At 38.3% G+C, this 21294-nt stretch overlaps 1 protein-coding gene and 1 long non-coding RNA gene across 3 annotated transcripts in view; one reads left to right on the forward strand and one right to left on the reverse strand.

Annotated features, from left to right (window-relative positions):
- Nucleotides 1-432: 432 nt before the first annotated feature.
- LOC126377807 (uncharacterized) overlaps nucleotides 433-21294 on the reverse strand; it is a 57433-nt gene continuing 36571 nt past the window's right edge. The window contains exons 17-24 of one of the 2 annotated variants that reach the window (XR_007567996.1): nucleotides 18392-18527; nucleotides 17769-17880; nucleotides 16221-16353; nucleotides 15179-15342; nucleotides 12947-13839; nucleotides 12073-12307; nucleotides 11169-11299; nucleotides 433-11037 (exon numbers count right to left, since the gene is read on the reverse strand). Coding sequence is in view for 1 of the 2 variants with exons in the window: in XM_050025670.1 (XP_049881627.1) it covers nucleotides 11258-11299; nucleotides 12073-12307; nucleotides 12947-13839; nucleotides 15179-15342; nucleotides 16221-16353; nucleotides 17769-17880; nucleotides 18392-18527 (1715 nt within the window). In the remaining variant the exon portion in view is untranslated. Of the gene's footprint in view, nucleotides 11300-12072; nucleotides 12308-12946; nucleotides 13840-15178; nucleotides 15343-16220; nucleotides 16354-17768; nucleotides 17881-18391; nucleotides 18528-21294 lie in introns of both variants that reach the window. The other variant, XM_050025670.1, reaches the window with a different exon arrangement.
- Nucleotides 16255-19495, forward strand: LOC126377944 (uncharacterized). Its single transcript, XR_007568015.1, has 3 exons — nucleotides 16255-16367; nucleotides 17790-17930; nucleotides 19051-19495. It is a non-coding gene; the product is annotated as an uncharacterized LOC126377944 (long non-coding RNA).

Consider the following 21294-nt stretch of genomic DNA (forward strand, 5'->3'; position numbering starts at 1 on the left):
ACCAACCTACACGATATAAGGAGACTTATGTACATTCCAACAACTTCATGAACGCTAGCGCGATGGCGGCCTCTGTGGTCCAGTGGTTGAGCGTTGTGCTCACGATCCGGAGGTCCCGGGTTCGAATCCCTGTGGGGACATATCACAAAAATCACTTCGTGATCCCTAGTTTGGTTAGGACATTACAGGCTGATCACCTGAATGTCCAAAATTAAGATGATCCGTGCTTCGGAAGGCACGTTAAGCCGTTGGTCCCGGTTACTACTTACTGATGTAAGTACGTAGTTGTTTCACGAGTGTCAAAGGCCTATGGCGGCTCAATAATAACCCTGACACCAGGGTTGATGGGGTTGGTAATCCACCTCACTACCCACACGATAGAAGAGCGCGATGCTGAATTAGGTAAGGAAAACTAGAAATCAAACACAACAATATAGATAAATTTCTTATAATATATTTTTACATTGAAAATAATACAGGCGGTTAAATAAAAATAAATAGTCTAATAAATAGATTTACATGCGAATGTGACGTTATCGTTTATCTAACTTTACCATGCGATGTGATCAAAATAGAGAATAATCCGACAATGTTTGAAAGAATCACGTCTTTAAAGGTCTACGCCCACTAAATCGAGTCAACAGAGCGTCTAACTTGACCTTTAAAACTTAGGTAACTTTGATACTCGACGCACTTTAGAGAATTCTACACAAGTAATACTTATTATGCTGGTTTTTATTTAGAATTATTTTAAGGCGTCGAGAACGTTTTTAGAGACATTTGATAGCTGCTGCCTTTACTAACAAACTTATTTATGGAACTAACTTCTTTTTATGACAAATTAAAACTTGTTCTTTTTACGGTGATTCTTCAGGCCATTATAGATTCTAGGCTTAACACTGGAACATTTATAACTATTTAGAAAAAAGTGAGTTCATACATTTTTTTTATATTACAATTTTCACTTAACAGAAATGACTTGATGCATTACCGCTTTGGGTATCAACAGGGATGTTTTTTTATTAATCATTGAAAACGTCAATAATCAATGTCCAACATTGCCCAATAAACTTATGCCAAATGATAAAGAAATTACCACCAACTATGGTCTACGTAGAAACACATTGGGCTCGATTCCTGCAGACACTTCCTAATTTTATTTTAAGTTATATCCGTCATTTTCTCATCCGCCAAAAAAGAAAGGGACGGATGATTGACAACTGTTAATTTTAAAACGAATGAATAACCCGCGAATAAAACGGGCATCTCGCATGTGCAACCCGTTTGAGGTAAGCTGTCAACTTAATTCTATCGGATTATTGACCAATATAAAATGTTTGAAGTGTTTTTCAAATTTCTGCCTAAAATTGACGTGTGTTCTATAAATTTTATGCCTGTCGATTACCCGTCCCTTTCTTTTTCAGCGGATAAGACAATGACAGTTATAACTTAAAATAAAATTAGATAGTCGATACGGTCACGAGTACTAATATTTATACACTTTGAAACCATGTCACATTAACTTTTTTGACATATTAAACCGTAAGTCTCAGTAAATGCCAAATATGATAGTGCGACAAGGTTCTAAAGTGGGTACATGATTTTGTTCATGACTGTACAGGAATTAGCACCATTAACCTAACAGATTCGTCGTACGTCATGTTACGTCGTTTTACATTTCGCCTATTCCATGGTTCATTTTCTATTGGAGCAAAAAAAGGATTTTATGTACGGTTTCTTAGGCAAATTAAAGCACATAATAACGGGTTCTTACCGTGTTTAGGAGTAGGGAGTCTCATATCCCCATTTAAACGCGGTAAGAACCCGTTATTATGTGCTTTAATTATGATAATAACCGCGTAAACTTAAAACAATGTTCTTAGGCAAAGTTGTAACATTGACCTTTGAAACTTTCAAGGAAAAGCAAAAAGCATATCTGTTCAACATATTTTCTGTGTTGCGTAACTTAACGCTAACATTCGACGAGTTTTATTCATTTATACGTACAAAAGTGTTATTCACATCCCCTTACGAACTAAATTTAATATCAGGTTTAATAGTTTTACACGAGTAAAGAGCCAAATGACGAAATGAATTGAAATATACTAGATACCTCTCAGACACCAGGGGTATAAAACACCACGTTGAAAAGCAATTCACCATAAAAAAGCAATATTGCTATTTGACATTTGTTTGCATTGCGCACTTACTTTTATATTTGAATTTTATATTTGATTTATATTTGAATAACTTCGATGAGGCCTTATTAAACCACGAGGAGATAACTTGCAGCCACACTTTTAATATTGAAGGCCTAAGATAGATACGATAAACCAAGAAAAAAAACACGGGTCATCTGTAGCCGTAGCATAACACCTCGACGCGATAAATCAGCCTAAATAATTGGTTTATTTATCGCGCGCGATAAACGAGTGTTATGCTAAAGCTACTAAATTCTGGATAAAGCAACTTTCAAGTCATTTCGTATTTGGTTTAACTTACATTAGTATAAACATAATGAGTGTGATGATTTCGTCAAAAACATAAAATAATTAGTCTTTTCGCTTCAGTATTAGTCAATAGAGTATAAAAAAACAAAAATGTTACGTATAGAGTTGTAAAAAATGCGTAATTTATTTATTAAATTAAATAAAAGTGTATAAACCAATATTGTTACGGAAAATAAATTATAAAAGTAATTTAGAAAAATATTGCAAATAAAAAATGTTTTTGTGCAATAAAGCATATTTGATTTGATTTTGATGGTTACTACGGGAAAGCATAGTGTGGATTGATAACAGTCTTGGCTTTGACTACGAGTAATGGGATCAATGCAAAATATACTTTGGGACTTATTTAAGACTCGAATGAGCAAATAGTAAACATGCCAACAATGAGGCTTTCCAGGCTACGTTCGCCAAAAAAAAATATAGATCGCGCTGTATAGACATATTATGCATCTTTTATCTTTGTTTTTGGGTATAAATGATGACTCTTGTTATTCTGATCAAAATAAAGAGAAGCATAATATTGCAGTACTTTAAAAAGATCCCGTTGCAGTAAATCCTACTGAAGTCCTTTACTTACAAAAAAAACAAAAATGCAACAAAAATGTCAAGAAAATTACGTAAATGTCAGTCAATAAAAAAAGTTAATTCTATTTTTAAAAATGCTTGTTACAAGGGTTTATGGAATGCGTCGAATGGGTAGATATTAAAAAATTGGCACATTTATAGTAGTACGAAGGCGGTATTATAGTATTTTTTTTAAAGTCAATATTTAAAAAAAATGTTTTCTTTACATCTTACAAACTAGTTTCTCAGGCATCAGTACATACATCATGGAACATATTTGTGCAGTGTGGGGCTTAGGTTGAAGCTTACATAAGCTCACGACTATATCCCAATAGGGTTAGTCAGAGGTACAATCCATCGCAAGATGAACTAAGTACGGTCACGAGCATTAATATGTATACACTTTGGTACCATGTCACATTAACTTTTTTGACAAATTGAACTATAAGTCTCACTAAATGTCAAATGTGTTAGTGCGACAGAGTCCTAAAGTGGGTACATTATATTGCTCATGACTGTACCCACACCTCACCCCGCTTTCTGAGCTTTTGTTACATAACTCTAAAGTGAATTGAAATTTGCTATTTTATGCCAAAAACTTAAAAAAAAAAAACAAACAAACAAAAAGCCAACCCGCGCTGAAGTAGCAGGACTCCTCCGGAAGGCCTGTGCCCAGTTAGAAATATATAAAATTTTATATAAAAAAATATTTTCACAGATACACGGTTAACACATTTTTTCATATATTACGATTCAAAAAGTAAACTTTATGGAAACTTATATATTGTCATTTTAAAAATATTAAATGAATAAATTTCAATAAACTACATTTGCAAGGGCGTGGGTGTTCACCAGCAGCCTACAATGAAGCAGCGTGATGGAATATGCTCCATACATAGTTGGAAACCAAGGTCCAACAGTGGGACGTATATATAAGCTGCTTATGTTTCTACTTAGACATTCACCACACACTGCACAAGTTTTCTTAAGATTTGTTCTTGTAATTCATTTCAACATGTTACATTAATTACAGTAAAAACCTTCTACGTTCCATACAAAATTGTGTTCCATATAAAAATTATGCAGACTATTGTGCTTACATTAGGCACAAAATTTAATGATCGGTGTTTTAATGTAAAACTAATGGATTTAATGTAAATATCATGAATGATACACGTTCCATGATCGCATGACGTTACCCTGGTCAAATTCATTTATATGAATATTACATTTTGATTCATTTTAAATGTAGGGTGTGGGAGGCGAGTGAATCATCTTTGGATAATTTAGAAAAGTATGAAAATTGAGCCGAATTATTACTAAATACACGAAATGGTAGAATATTATAGGACTTAATTCTTATAAAAATAGGTACACTAAAGACTTTAGACAGACATCACATTTTATAGATAAATAATGGTTAATAACAGTAGAAATAACAAGATTGAAACTTAATAACAGAATTACATGAGAACCTGCTTTAAGGTAAATAACCTATAAATATGATGCGTTATGGGGGTGTGTGTATGACAGTAAGACATATTATAATCTATTTATTTATACTTGTCTTATGTGTAATATTTCAAATGAATAATGCTTTAAAACTTCAATGAGGAGAAAAATTGCCTATTTCTCCCACCAGAGGTCGCTGCTGCGGAGTGTTCTTAAATTTTGACAGTTCCCCATACTATTTGAGTAAACAAGCATATTGTTTTGATTATATTTTTACTCTATAACCGTTTGCGTAGCGTTTAACTGCAGTGTTATATTTATTCCCTAAAGATCGGAAAGAAAAACTTATGTTCAATCAAAACTGCCTTTTTTCAACTGCTTTTCTTTTTCGTAACTTATCCTTTAGGCTGGGTACACGACGTTGCTTTAAGTTCATGGAAATTTATCACGAATTTTAGCTGGACAGTACGGAGAACTATCAAAATGTATTAACATTCAACAGTGCTGCCACCTACATTTGAGCTTATATTTTTTTTCCTCATTTATTTTATTAGAAAGTCCATTCAACAAAGATACCCTGCTCTATAAAATGTCAACGGTGATCACACTGATATTGGGGGCGCCATATTCGTTATTACGATAAGACAAGTACAAAAACTAGATAATACACACATACATTGAGTGAAAACACGTTCAGTTCATCATTTGCGCTTTAAAATTGCAAAGGCAAATTCTACAAAATCTATGTTTATTTTGTGTGTTCGTGTCGAAAAATTACATTATTTAGCTGACCTTGCCAGTTAGTTACACAGTTTTCAATACAACAAGAAAACAAATATAATGCTTCTATTGGCTAAATGTCCCTCGGCAGTCATCGCAGTTCCGAATACAAACGAATGCTTCGATGTTCATCAGTTATTAGATTTATCGTGTAACAGAATTTGAATTTAGAACTGAATATTTTATTGTTATTTTGTTTTGATTCCCGCGTAAATAAAGAACGAAACAAAAATGTACTATGTTCTGAATTCAAATTTAAATTCACGAAAAAAGAAAATTAATAAACAATTGAACATGGAAATTTTAGAAATGCGATGATCGCCGAGTGACATGGAGAAAATAGAAGCACTGTACAATATTATTAATACGTAATAATATTAGTTATTTTTATCGTCTATTTATGGAGATGGACTATTCTTTATGTTATCTATTATCCGCAGGGATATCTGCGGGCTTAGCACCGTAAGCACGCGACTCTTTCTCGCCGCGACAGAGATCGTCTGTCTCTTTCTGTGCAGTACTGTGAGAGAGTGACGGGTGACGTATGTCGAGTCGAGAAAGAGTCGCGCGCACACGGTGCTAAGCCCGCTGCTACAATGTTAAATTATAAGTTTGACAGATTGTAACGTGTATATTTCATTGAGTAGTCCATAAATAAAAAATATATTTATATATTTGAGTGGTATATCAGCATCGTACCTACCCCAACGGGAACTGGGCGTGATGTTATGTATGTATGAGTAGTCGATCTCCATAAACAGCATTGTGATATTCATAATTACACGTTCCTATGCTACCCTTATCCTATATAGCTGCAACACCCATTTGCCTACATACCTATACCTACTATCGACCGAATATTTTACAAAGACACACTTCTTTGGTTAAACGTATATGGCGGTGTTTGCGCGCAATGGATAACTAATCATGATCAAAAAGTTTTCATAACCCACGTCGATAAGCTCAAGAGAAATTGTAGACGGGAGCAAATAGGCTACTTGACAACCTAGTCAAATCGTATACTTTTTACGAAACGTCAAAACGAAAGTTTTCTTAGGAGTTTGTATGGAAATACTGTCCTGTGACGTCATCAACAAAAGCGGTCAAACGTCGCACTCATTGTTACTATGGATAGTATTAATAAACTAATCTCAGCTGAGACTGCCCTCAAGATCATGCTCAAGTCCCTGTTTTTATATAAGAACTGTCTGATATTGAGGAGTTTCAAAGATGAGATTAGTTTATTAATGGGTGGTATAAATCCATAAATAAAATTTGAAAATAAGTCGAAAAGTAAAGTGAGATTGATTTTTTATTAACTTAGACTGGCTTCTATTTCTAGATTAGCATTTTATAATTTATCTTTGACCCAATCAAATACCGTATTACATTACATTCTTTTTTTTTGCCACGTTTTCGAGGTGAGCTATACATGCACGGTCACGAGCATTAATATGTATACACTTTGGCACCATGTCACATTAACTTTTTTGACAAATTGAACTGTAAGTCTCACTAAATGTCAAATATGTTAGTGCGACAGAGTCCTAAAGTGGGTACATTATATTGCTCATGACTGTACAGCACATCTACTCACTGCCGCACGCTCGTAAGAAAAAAAATCAACGTCTCTATAAATGTCATATAAATAACATCGTATAGTTCGTGGTAACTCTTAAAGGCTGTTCTATTGTTAAGTATAATCGCTGTAATTTACCCAAATAAAATAACAAAACATGAACCAATAGTTCATGTACTTCGGAAAAGACGCGTGCTTGGCAACTCCCGTCTATAATGTCTCTGAGACAAAAAAACGGCTAAGAACGTGTCGGACATGCTCATATTCTATAGCCGTTGTCATTTTTATATTGCACTGTTCATTGCTAAGTCACAGTTCACCGTAGACGATTTCATTTCACTTTTGAAACCTACTGACATCTGGGGGGGTTTAAAAAGCCACATCGAAGCAATTCATCTAAAAAAGCAATATTGGAATTTGACATATAAAACAAATGTCAAATAGCAATGTGGCTTTTATAGATGAACTGCTTTGATATGGTCTGTTTAACCCCCCTGTATCTGATAGCATAGATTAGCTTACTACTATCTGCCAGTTAAGTTTCGATGCAATCAGATACTTATCAGGTAAGAACCAGTCCTTAGAGTTCTTTCTTTAAACGCTAGTTCTCTGTTTTAAAATCGGCAAACAATATGATGCAAACTGAAAAAAAAGGCTAATCAATCATTTAGTTTACCTCAACGAGGTGCTATGCAAAATGGTAATATATGATAATAAACTATAATATTTACGTTACATAGAATTACACTAACTACGCGGTATATTTAGCTAAGCCTAAAATGGCACAACTTGGGACCGACGCACAAACACCCGCCAAAATTATTAGAAATCCAAAATTATTTGAAGCATTGTTGAGATATGAAATACATTTGTAATATTATTTATTACTTATTTAGCCTCCAAAAAATTATATCTTAAAAGTCAATTCTTCTATTACTTACTTGTCTTTCTGCCTACCTAATACAGATTATGGGTGACAATTGTGTCTGTCTGAGGTGTGTGAGTAAATATCTACCATAGACGAGTGATGGAATATGCTCCATAGCCCGTCCGGTTGAGTAAGAGGAGGCCTGTGTCCACCAGTGGGACGTATATACGATATTTATGTTATGTATGATTTGATGAGTGCGAAAGAAGCGAAAATTGTGTGTCACGATCTTAGTAAGTGGAATTCCTTGGTCTTCACTATCCCCAACAGGAAATATGCGTTATCTTATATATGTATATATGGATGTTATGTATGATAATAATGAAGAATTCATAGCCCTGAGTTTTCTGACAAACGACTAAAATGTATTTCACATCTCGACAATTCTATCCCGAAGGCTTTAAAACAGACCCCATCCTACTAGCATGACCTGACATTTCTATACATAAAGGTCAAAAATATTACGTAAATTTCGAATACGGTCACGACGAATAAACCATAGAACCATGTCGCATTCACTTATTTGACACATTGAAACAGAGTGGTTACTAAATGTCAAACATGTTGATCGGACAGGGTTCTAAACTATGACCGTACATATGTGTTTCGTTAGAATGGAGTCATACCAAACGAAAACCTTTCTTAATTGACAAACCACTAAAAAGCAGTCTTCACATTTATGTATTTACTTCTAAGATTATTTATTATTAATAATTATTATTATAATAAAAAATACTGGACCATAAACTTGATTTAATAGGAATTACGAATACATTTTCGAGTCTAATTTACTTTTACCATAGACAACTTTGATACTCAAACTATATAAATTGGCTATTCAAAAAAAGTATTAAAAAATATTTATTTTTAATTTTGAAATGCGATCAGCTATATATTGCACTGGAATACTGTATCTATCTAATGTACAGTCGACAAATATAATGATAGCATTTGACTTAATTCTGTAATAACAAAGACCCACCGTTATGAATGACCATTTCATTCTTTCTAAACAAAAGCTCACAACTATATCTAATTAGGGTAATCAGAGTTACGGCCATCGCAAAATGAACTAGGTATTCACACTACACCGAGCTTTCTGTTAGACCAACGTGATAGGTGGTGAGCCGTATCGCCGTCTATAATGGTCGAGCCAACTGTGTTAGTGAAAACTTCACTTAAATTAATAACTCATTGGTGCACGTCCGGTACTGGGTTTGAACCGACGCTCTCCGATTGAGAAGTTAGTATACCACAGGACCACAGTGACTGCCTCTTCTTTCATTCTTTCTCAAACAGATTGCATACCTTTCATGTACTTTGTATTTTATTGTGTATATTCATATTTCTTAAGCCCTCCTACAACTATACGTTTAATTCTTCTGGCCAGTTATTCTGTGCGCCAAGTGGCCGAACCTTCAAATCGAAGTTCGGTTTTGCTAGCCACATTAGAGCCTATCTTATATATAACAACGACCTGGGATAGACATTTAGGAGTCGCCAACGCCGGACACGGCTTGGACGCGATGATGATGATTTTATTGTGTGATTAATTTGTAAACTGAGTAAGATAAATGGGCCTTTTCACTCTAATATTCGAACGTCGTATCTTATAAGCCAAAGAACTATCAAGAACGGAGAATGCTACACCGACAAGAGCGTGGCAAGTAAATTAATAATGATGACTGCTAATATTGCAAAAACCCAACTTATAATCAATATCTGCAATGTTGCCAACTAAATAAAAATACCTTTCTGATCATTTGTTTTGTTGCCATTATATTTGTCGATTTGTAAAACATATACATCGAAATGTTAGAGTACTGAAATTGCAGTCCATCTAGCGCCCTACCATAGACAATATAAACTCACTGCATCCTCGCATTCATTCTATAGACATAACGAAAATAGAGGCCTAGATAAATTCCAAAGTAAAACACAAATTGTGACGTCATAAACAAACGTAGTCGAATGAATTCACATTTTTAAAATTAGAATATGTCAAAAATAGAATTGCAATTCTTTTTATCATTTGACATTATTTTTTATGCATCTATTTTTAATCTCATTGCACTTCTCATTGATCGTAGTATAGATTCATTTTAAGAAAATATCTTCTTCACATGTTAAAATTAAAATCCAAAACGCTGAAACGAATGTACCCCTTACTGAAATATTATGACTTCAAAATAAACACAAAAATACAGCGAGTTTGTGTCATTCTGCACATCTTTTGCTATCAAGACCTAAGCAACGTAAATCTATTTAAAAACAATATGCTACAATATATTCAGCCATAAAATATCCTTATACACAACCACATCTTATTTCATAAGAGACAAAGCTTTGTTGGATTCACAAACGATTTAGTGAGTGAATATTTATAATCTGTTTTGATAGGACTATCTAAATGTAACATAGAATTTACTTTTTCAACAAATGTAAAAAAAACCGGACCTGTCACATGTTTAGGTTATGTTAGAACCTGACTCGGACCTGTCAAAACGCGATAACGAGAGATGATGATGACCTATTCAAACAAATGATGTATGACCACAAATACTATGGTAGTTGAGAAGTATCAAAAACTAGTTTCAATAAATTGATAGCCAAACGCGAAAGCAACATCGAAATTCGTTAAAAATTAAAATAATGACAGCCATCCGAAATCAAGGAGTTAGAAATGGCAATGGCGTGAATTCATAAGTTCCTACATCCATTGCAATTAGTAGTATGTATGTACTTACATGAGCTATGTCAGGGGCCTTTGGTGGTTCAATAGTAACCCTGACACCAGGGTTGATAAGGTCGGTTATTGAGCTCACAACCCACACAAGATAGGAAGACCTTCCGTAGTCCTAAGTGGATATAACCACTTCACATTTAAGCCATATAGTAATCATAGGGACTTTGTTTTAAATTTAGAAAATCCTATCAAAACAGACCACAGAGAACTAAGTTTTAGTGCTAATTTTATTGTTGTTAACACTTTGAGCATTCCATTTCGACGTGAAGGGGACTAAATGTTAGTAAATGCTATATTTGTGTCTGACTGTACCCTTAAATAGGCTCCGTTCGTTCCATTGCCATTATCTTTGTAACGTGTTTTTCTTGCAAGTCACGTGCTAAGTTGTTACATTACAATGTAACGTTCAGTTTCTATATTTGAAATCGACATCAAGTTAAAAAAAACTTGCAACGAAATTGACAATGAAACGAACGACCTTAAAAAATATGTGTAAAAAGTGTCTTGTTTTTATACATCCATAGATTATTATATACTACATTCAATAATCATTCTGACTGGTGGCGTAAAATAACCCTACCAAATTACGGAGTGGCGTCCAATACGTACGGTGTGAAGATTTGGCGACTTCTCGATTCGGCCGCAGTATTCCCATACAACTCGTTGAGTATTTCACATCTATACAACTAGATAACGTTTCAATGTATTACTGAAGATCTGTTTGGGGTCCGCTCTATTGGCTGTGGACAAAAAGGTGGTATGTTAACGGAAACTATTCCTATTGCAAAAGTATTATGTGTTATGTTTCTTTTCAGGGCATATTTTAGTTGAACTCAATGTTTTCAATAATCATTGTGAAAAACAATGGTGCCTATTTGGGCGCTACAAACTTAACCTAATTTTAATTTGACAGCTCATAAATTAGTGCCGTCTTTCAGTTACAATATGTGCAAGAAAGGGATGCAGTTACTTTTAAGTCTTGTCAAATTGAGTTTTAAGTCAGTTATTCGATACCCGAATTGACACTATTGTCCACATAATTAAAAATTGGCAACAGCCTCCGTGGTCTAGTGGTTAGAGCGTTAGGCTCACGATATGGAGGTCCGGGTTCGATTCCCGATGGGGACATGGTCGAAATCACTTCGTGAGACTGTCCTTTGTTTGGTAAGGGCTTTTCAGGCTTGAATCACCTGATTGTCCGAAAAAGTAAAAATGATTCCGTGCTTCGGAGGGCACGTTAAGCCGTTGGTCCCGGCTATTAGCCGTAAAAACATCTCCACCAACCCGCAGTGGAGCAGCGTGGTGGAGTATGCTCCATACCCCCTCCGGTTGATTGAGGGGAGGCCTGTGCCCAGTGGTGGTTGTTGGCACACTTTGGACACTGTACAAAAAAACTCAAAGTAAGACTCAGGGGGTGGGGTTAACGTAGCTCGGCGCTCGATGTGAACTGGTGCGGGGCGCAGTTACCGTCGTATACGTGGTGTAACGGTTGCAGATACGCGTGCATACGTACGTCCTCGGGCGGCGGCAGCAGCGGCGCGTGCGCGGCCAGCGCGGCGTAGGCGGCCAGCAGCGCGGGCAGGCGGTGCGGCGCGCGGTGCGTGGCGCAGCGCGCGTGCGCCGCCAGCGCCGCGCCGCAGTACAGCGAGGCGGCGCGCGCCGGCGGCGGCTCGGGCGGGGGCGCCGCGCGCATGGCGCCGCACGCCGAGCTCAGCGTGCAGAACGACATCGCCTGCCACCCGCCGTACCTACCACCAACATGAACATTACTACACACGATTATTTTTTAATTTGGCCGTGACTTATTATAGATTTGCGACAAGTGGCATTGAATACTTGTCAGTTTTCAACACGGTGTTCCGGCTACCTGTACGTACTTGTACGGGGTGTAAGTGACATCATTGAGGGCGATGATTCAGCTCATGATTCTGAGTTAACAGCGGGGGAAACGTGGTAGCTCGGTTGGTTTCTACCTCTCACTTTGAGGTCACAGGTTCAAATCCAGCACAGGCCTAAATCAATGTTTGTCTAAATTGTTTTTAAATTCATCACGTGCTCAGTGGTGAAGGAAAACATCGTGAGGAATCCCACATTCCCGAGAAATGCATTTCCGGAGGTATTACTAACCTAACCTGAATTGGGCTAGGCTTTTGTAAAAAACCGGACCTCTCAAATATCCAACGGACCCTGTGAAAAACGGGATAATGTTAAGAGGATAATTCTGAGTAAAAATCCAATGGAATTTTCTGGAATGGAATTGAAAATAACCTAAAAAAACATGAATTCCACTTGATATTAACCTAGAATCATGAGCTGAATCAATCCCTGAGTATTCGTTACGGCGACCCTTACGCCCTGTATATAACATTGATTTTAACGTTACTTACTTGTCCACGACGACGACCGGCCCGTTCTTATACTCCATCTGCGCACCAGCCACATATTCTATCAACGCGAACGAGTTTTTATACGGCTCCACAAGCCTGTCTATCGCCTCTTCCCGTTCGCTCTTCGTCGTCGCCTCTCTCACCGCCCTTACGTACTCGTTATCATCAGGCTTCCCCGCCGTATACTCCGTAGTATGCCCTTCCAACCAATGCGAACATTTGATAAACTTAACGCTTAACTGATAGTCGTCTTGCAACGAATGCACACTCACGTTTATAACCTCTATTATTCTATCTGATGGTATACTTTCGGGGACTGTCTCGACCTTTTCGAAGTAGTACACCGGTCGGCGAAGTTCGGCTTCTTCTTCGACGGAGAGTGAAGGGGCGACGGGGGGCGGCGGCGGGGCCACGTCGGGCGGCGACCCCGCCGTCTTACCGCCCCACTCGGGAAACTTAAACTTCGTCGGCGAACTTAACTTGAAGTTCTTCAAAGACATTTTCGAAGGACTCCTAGGCGATTTTGGACCGTTTTTCTTCTCAGATAACGATGAAAATAAGTCTCCGTTCGCTATCGATTTTCGCGCGGATAAATCCCTGTTGCCGGCGCTTAGGCGTTCTAACCGCAGTTCGGTTCGGTCGAATCTGTAGTGCGGTTCGGTTTCGGACACGGGGGAACTATTTTCGGGTATGAGTCTCTCGTCGTCCGCGCAGTCGCTCTCCTGCCGCCTAAGGCCGTGGCCGTTCGTCTCTGGTTCCATAGGGGCAGTGGTTTCTGTCTTTCGTTCAGATTTCTTGTACGCAACGTAAGTGTCTTTTGATACGAAACTCGCTTTAAAATTCGCTATGAATAATTCCTTTTCGTCCTCAGTCGGCCAGAATATTTCGCATTCCTGGAAGAAATAAATTTGTATTGAATGAATAATGAAATAAATAAATATGTCGCTACTGTCGTCACACAATGGTTAACGAGGTATAAGATACCGCGTCTGTGGTATCAATTAACAAAGAGAAAATTTAAATCGAAAAAAAATCGGACGGGACTTGAACCCGCAGCTCTTGTCAAGTCAGGACGAGCGTGTTAACTATTACACCACTGTGTCCTCTTCCTGTCCATGCGAAATTCCTTCTATGTTTCGTCATTAAGCCAACGAAAAAACGAAAACACAAGTTTTTTTTAAATCGAATTTCGCATGGACAGGAGGAGGGCCCGGTGGTGTAATGGTTAACACGCTCGTCCCGGCTTGACAAGAGCTGCGGGCTCAAGTCCCGTCCGAGTCAGATTTTTTTCGATTTAAATTTTCGCTTTGTAAGTTTCCCTAAGCACGGGAAACAAAATCGACTCGATTTACACAGACACCACACATTGACGTTATCTTACACGCGCATCTGCGTGTGACGTGTGACGCCATACGATTCAAGTCTAAACTATGTCCGAGGGGGTGAGGTAAACTTAGCTCAGACGCTGGTGGGGAGTTGCCGTTCTGTACGTATTCCTTATTCTATGGTATCAGTCTCTCTCTTTCTCTCTCGCTTTTTAAGAGCTGCGCTCTTGTCGGTGGATTAATCGCCATTCCTCTCTTCTTGCCGCCAAAATCTTCACCTCCCGATACGACACGACCTGCACCTTCTCTTCAACAAACAAACACTGGAATGGTATATCACCACCAGCCCATTAACGTCTCCACTGCTGGGGTACGGGCCTTCCTTTCGGATGGATAGGGAGATTGGGCCTTAAACCACCACGCGGGCCCAATGCGGCTTGGTGGTTATTAACGACTGCTAAAGGAGCCGGGACCAACGGCTTAACGTGCCTTCCGAAGCACAGATCTATACGTAGTACATAAACTGCCTATATACGTCCCACTGCTGGGCACAGGCCTCCCCTCAATCAACCGGAGGGGGTATGGAGCATACTCCACCACGCTGCTCCACTGCGGGTTGGTGGAGGTGTTTTTACGGCTAATAGCCGGGACCAACGGCTTAACGTGCCCTCCGAAGCACGGAATCATCTTACTTTTTCGGACAATCAGGTGATTCAAGCCTGAAAAGTCCTTACCAAACAAAGGACAGTCTCACAAAGTGATTTCGACAATGTCCCCATCGGGAATTGAACCCGGACCTCCAGATCGTGAGCCTAACGCTCTAACCACTAGACCACGGAGGCTGTGTGTGTGCTATACGTAGTATTATTCATTATTCTATGGAATCAGTAAACAATGTGTAACATACCGGATCGGTGGTGTCACTGAGTACAAGTACCAGTTGCGCGGTGTGGTCCCAGAGTAAGCGCCATAGGTCAGCGGCCGCGGCAGGCGTGGGCGGGTGCTGGGCCACCGCGTACTCCCGGAGCCGCCGCCGGCCGCACACCCACGACGCGTTCACGTAGTCGCTACCTGGCGACACATGGAACAAATACGCTAGTTGCCAACTAGTCAAATCAGTTACTCTTTACTCTTCTTATCGTGTGGGTTTTAAGGTGGAATACCAGCCTCATCAACGCTGGTGTCAGTGTTAATATTGAGCCGCCAAAGGCCCCTGATATGGCTCATGTAACTCACTTACATCAGTAAATAGTAACCGGGACCAACGGCTTAACGTGCCTCGTCTTACTTTCGAACAATCAGGTGATCAGCCTGTAATGTCCCAACCAAACTAGAGATCACAAAGTGATTTTTGTGATATGTCCCAACCGGGATTCGAACCCGGGGCCTCCGGATCGTGAGTCCAACGCTCAACTAACAACTAACAAAGTTTTTCTTGATTCATAAATAAGTTAAATAGAAAAAGGAAATTGTTTTTCGTTAGTTTTAGAGCTGTCTTTATTTGATAATCAGAATTTCATAATTTATCTTGCACCTAGTACACGACCCAATTATCATCATAGTTATCTTTTTAAAGGACCGTAAATTCTCCTGCCTCCGTGGTCCAATGGTTGAGCGTGAAACTTACGATCCGGAGGTCACAAATTCGAATCCCTTTGGGGAAATATCATAGTTTGGTTAGGATATTACATGCTGGTCACCCGATTATCAGAAAGTAGGACGATCCGACCTTCGGAAAGTAGAGTGAGCAGATCTTCCCAGTTATTACTCGAAGCAATTCATCTAATAAAGCAATATTACAATTTGACATCTGCGCATATAAAAGTAACTGCGCAATGCAAACAAATGTCAAACAGCAATATTGCTTTTTAAGATGAATTGCTTCAATGTGGCCTTTTTAACCCTCGAGGTAATTATAACAATCTTACTAATCTATTTCCAGATCTTACCTTCAACTCCTGGTTTGGGCACGAGCATGACCCTAGCAGAGTCCGAAGGCAGGATGCCGCCGACGCGGTTCTTGTCCACGTTGTGAGCTGCGCGCGCACACACGCTCGGCTCCACGCATGATCGAGTTATGAGCTGGGGAAAAAAAGGTATATTTATGTCATCATCATCATCAGCACATTAACGTCCCCACTGCTGGGGCACGGGCCTTCCCTATGGATGGATAGGGAGATCGGGCCTTAAACCATCACGCGGACCCAGTGCGGATTGATGGTTATTAACGACTGCTAATGCAGCCGGGACCAACGGCTTAACGTGCCTTCCGAAGCACGGAGGAGCTCGAGATGAAAACTTTCTTTTTTTGTGGTCACCCATCCTATGACCGGCCTTTGCGAAAGTTGCTTAACTTCAACAATCGCAGACCGAGCGCGTTTACCGCTGCGCCACCGAGCTCCCGAGACCGAGATCACCGAGCACCGAGATATTTATGTATCTGTACAATATTTGGGAGTCCACCAGCTCTTAAAAACTAACTCTTCTAACTTCAAAAATTACAGTTCCATACAAACTTCCCACACCTGGTAGAGTTTCGTGAAATCCGTTCTAGTTCTGGGCGATGTACACTCTCAAATATTCAAGTTTGTAGGTGTTAGTTTTCGAGATTTCGAGATTAATCAGCGAGTGGTATTCCGCTTTTACGTATATACAGGGTATTAGTGACATCGTAACGAATACTTAGGGAGATGATTCAGACCATAATTCTGAGAGTTAATATCAAGTGGAATTTTCCGTCGCAAAATTCATGATGTTTTTAGATATTTTTTTATATTTTCAATTATATACTTTTGCGATGGAAAATTCCACTTGATATTAACTCAGAATCATGGTCTGAATCATCATACAAGTAGGTATGGGTGTTAGTGACAGCGTAACGAATACCATGATTCTGAGTTGATATCAAATTGAATTCATGAAAATTTTAGTATATTTTTTTTAATTATTTTCCGTTGCATACTTTCGCGATGGAAAATTCCACTTGATATCATTTCAGAATCATGGTCTGATTCATCCCTCAAAGTTTTCGTTACGATCTGTATACGTATAATATGGGTAGTTAAAAACATGCGTAGGATATTTCCACATAAGTACAGACATGTACAATCAACCACATTATTTATTTATTTATTTATTTATTTATTTATTATTATTACAAGTTCTTATAGCTAATTTACACCACTATCCAAAACAGACCCAAAAGAGCGTGTTAACGCGATAAATTGTTTTTAATGCAGTGTTACAGTAGCAACCCAAAAAGACCGAAGCCTGTGATAGGGTTAGCTACAAATTTCGTCTTAAAACAATGACATAAATATACATATTCAGTAGGTAGACAGCGCGGCGTAATTTTAATACAAAAAAAAACTTAAAATAGATATTAAAGGATTAGTAATAAATCCATGATCCATCCATCCATAATCCATCCATCCATGTATTAATGTACAATGTTGTCTAGTGTCTCGAAAAAAACAGGTTATATAAAATGAACTCACCAAGAACTGTTTCTCCAGCAGGTTGACAGGCGGCGGGCCCTGATACGTGTGATGTCTGTTGGCCAGCGACCGCATGCGTTCTAGCAACGCGTAGTTTTCCGCTCGGTTCACCCTGCAAATATAAATGATATCAAACCTACCAATTTTAACGACTTCAAAAAGGTAAGCTTGCATTTCCCCTAAAAGTTCCAAAGCGGACTAATGGTTAGGGTAATGGGCTCATGAACTGGAGGTCCGGGTTCGATTCCCAATGGGAACATTGTCGAAAATCACTTTGTGAGGCTGTAATTTGTTTGGGTATGACCATGGTATAAGAAGACCAGGTATGCTCAAAACTGACAGTTAGCATTTCAAGGTTAGCCCAGCTGACGTCATTTGACCCTGCGTTGCCATTTCCTAAAAAAATAAATTACCCACGACCAATGTTTTTAATTTACTTTGCAAGGAAATTTTGAACTTTTAGTAGAAAATTTACGTACAGTTTCGCACTAACAAATTTGACATTAAGTGAGACTTACAGTTCAATTTGTCAAAAAAGTTAAAGTTACATGGTACCAAAGTGTATACATATTAATGCTCGTGACCGTACAGGTAAGCTTATCTCTAAGAAGGAGATTTCTTACCTCCTAATCTCTTCCTTCTCCTGTTCACTGAGGTTGTTATACGCTTGCATCTTCTTACTGTACGTGTCTGTCGACCGCGGCGCCAAGTCGTACACGCCTTCTGTCTCTTCGCCGTTCACCATGGGTTCACTCCGCCCTGAAACAAAAAGAAAGTTTAATTATAATATCCCCAAGAAGGAGCTCGGTGGCGCAGCGGTAAACGCGCTCGGTCTGCGATTATTGAAGTTAAGCAACTTTCGCAAAGGCCGGTCATAGGATGGGTGACCACAAAAAAGTTTTCATCTCGAGCTCCTCCGTGCTTCGGAAGGCACGTTAAAGTGTTGATCCCGGCTGCATTAGCAGTCTTTAATAACCATCAATCCGCACTGGGCCCGCGTGATGGTTTAAGGCCCGATCCCCCTATCCATCCATAGGGAAGGCCCGTGCCCCAGCAGTAGGGACATTAATGGGCTGATGATGATGATTATATCCCAAAAAAAAATGAAACCCCAAGTTGGCACCCTCAGGCCTGTTGACTTAAATATTGTACCGCGTGAGAGCCCTCAGCGCTCCCCATTTGTCCGGCCCAGTAGTTAATGCCATCTGCGGCAAATCTATAATAAGCCACGTCAAAAATGTTAATAGATAAATCGCTTAACTAAAACCTCATTCTCCGACAGGTTTGGTTTGCTGTCGACACAAGAAGAAGAATCTTGGAACTCTATCGCTTCCTACCGTTTCCCAAATTGTTACCTAGTTGCAGTATTCCTGTAATCTTTCTTGTGTTTGTTTTAAAATAGTTTTCTTATGTGTGTGCAATAAAGTCAATTAGTTCGGTTACCGTATCCGCGGTTTCCTCTATCCGGGTTGTAGCTGAAAATCAGCGATTTGCTCGAAAGGGCAAAAACTTGCGCTGAGCTATGACCGTTTTGCGCTGCTGCAGCACACATACATACCTGGCGTGTGTTAAACATTTTGTATGTGGTGTGTATTGTTGTTGATTTGTATTGTATGCATGTGTGTCTGTAGAAATCATTTATATATCTATCTATCTATCAAAGTATAATTGTATTTGAATTAATTACCACCCCAAAGCCACAAAGCCACAGGCAACCGGAAGCCAACTTGTAACTGAGGTCGTTGCTAAGTATTGAAGTCCTAAACTCCATGTAAACATGGCATCTTGTTAGAAATACACTAAATGTTTTTTAAATACTTCTGTCGTGTAGGTTGTGAGGTGGATTACCAACCCCATCAACCCTGGTGTCAGTGTTACTACTGAGCCGCCAAAGGCCCCTGACATGCCTCATGTAACGACTACTAACTTTTACTATTAATTCTGAGATGCGAAACGGGGACAGATTAAAAATATTCTCTATCTATTTTTAATAAATGATAGTAATAAAAAAATTGCTATGTATAAACCAACCTTCATTGCCATCATTTTAAAAAAGTCATCCGAATATTTTACGAAAGTTATAAATTCCACCATCCACCATTTGCCATGTACTTAGTTAAGAGACTTTTTGTAATTATTACTTTTTATTTTGGTACAATCAAGTATATTTATTTGTATTGTAATTGTATTGTAATTGTATGTGATGCATTTTGTTTCAAACGAACCAGTCCAACTGTATGTAATCAATGAAAACTATTACTTTAAATGTATTTGTATATCATACTATATTTTCTATCATTATTAATGACCGCTAACATTGTTATGTCCTTTTGTAACCAGTAAGATTTTGTAAAGTAATTTTATGGAGTTAATGCGAGTATTCAAGAAAAATGTATGCAAGATTTCCTTCCTTACTTCAGAAGTCATTACTTTGACGACTTCTTTCTTAATCATTCGTTTATTTTACTTAACTGTTCCACTAGTTAAAAATAAAAACAGACAAAAGATAAAAATATAGTTACAGGATGCCAAACTTTCACGAAGAATTCAAATAAAAAGAGTGAGTTATTGACCCTGAAAGATTTTGAAACTGCAAGATTTAAGAATTTAATAAGATTTTTTTAACGTAATAAGCTTTTTGAAACATCCGAACAAAGTTCCATTAACACCTATTTTTATCATTTAACAACAATGACAACTGTCATCTACTGTGTATAAATAAATAAAATGGTTACAAAAATAGAGTTGTTTTATTTTGCTGAATCCCCAAAATATTCCTTGAAAAGACAATTCGACTAAATGCTCATAAAGCTCAGAATAGTTAAACAGAAAATCCCAATACATTTAATATTCAACATTAAAAAAGGTAGTTATAGAAACAGTGTCAAAATGACAGCACCAGTAGACTTAAACTGTCAAGTGTTTAAAAAAAATAGAGGCACACAAAATATCCGTATCTTAAAGAGGGTAGGTGTAGAAACAGTAAACGTCAATTGCCGACTTACGTCGTAAAAGAAGGACGGCACTTTTTAAGAACTGTCAAAGATTAAAAAAAGGTACACTAAAAATCGAAAACTTAAAGAGGGTAGGTGTAGAAACAGTAAACGTCAAATGCCGTAGAAAAGGACTGCAATATTTAAAAGCTGTCAAACATTAAAAAAAAGAATTAAAAAGGTACACTAAAAATCCAAAACTTAAAGAGGGTAGGTATAGAAACTATGAAAAGGACAGCAACAATCTGTACGTCTCACATTGTCCCACTACGTCATACGTTTGCACAAGAAAGAGATGGACATAGACAGATGAGAGGGACAGCAACAGTAAACGTCAAACCTCCTTACGACTTATGCGGCCCTGGTACTTCAAAAGTCCAATGGTCGATTATTGAGAGAAAATGTAAGACGAAAAGGTTTCAAGGCAGGAGTATCGAGTACCAGGACTTCATAAGTAGCAAGCAGTAACCGACACGGCAACCTTTATTGTCATTTTCCACCGTTTTGTCCCCTCAAAACAGGCGATTTCGAGT

The sequence above is a fragment of the Pectinophora gossypiella genome, chromosome 24 (genome assembly GCF_024362695.1).
Source record: "Pectinophora gossypiella chromosome 24, ilPecGoss1.1, whole genome shotgun sequence".
Classification (NCBI taxonomy): Eukaryota; Metazoa; Arthropoda; class Insecta; order Lepidoptera; family Gelechiidae; genus Pectinophora; species Pectinophora gossypiella.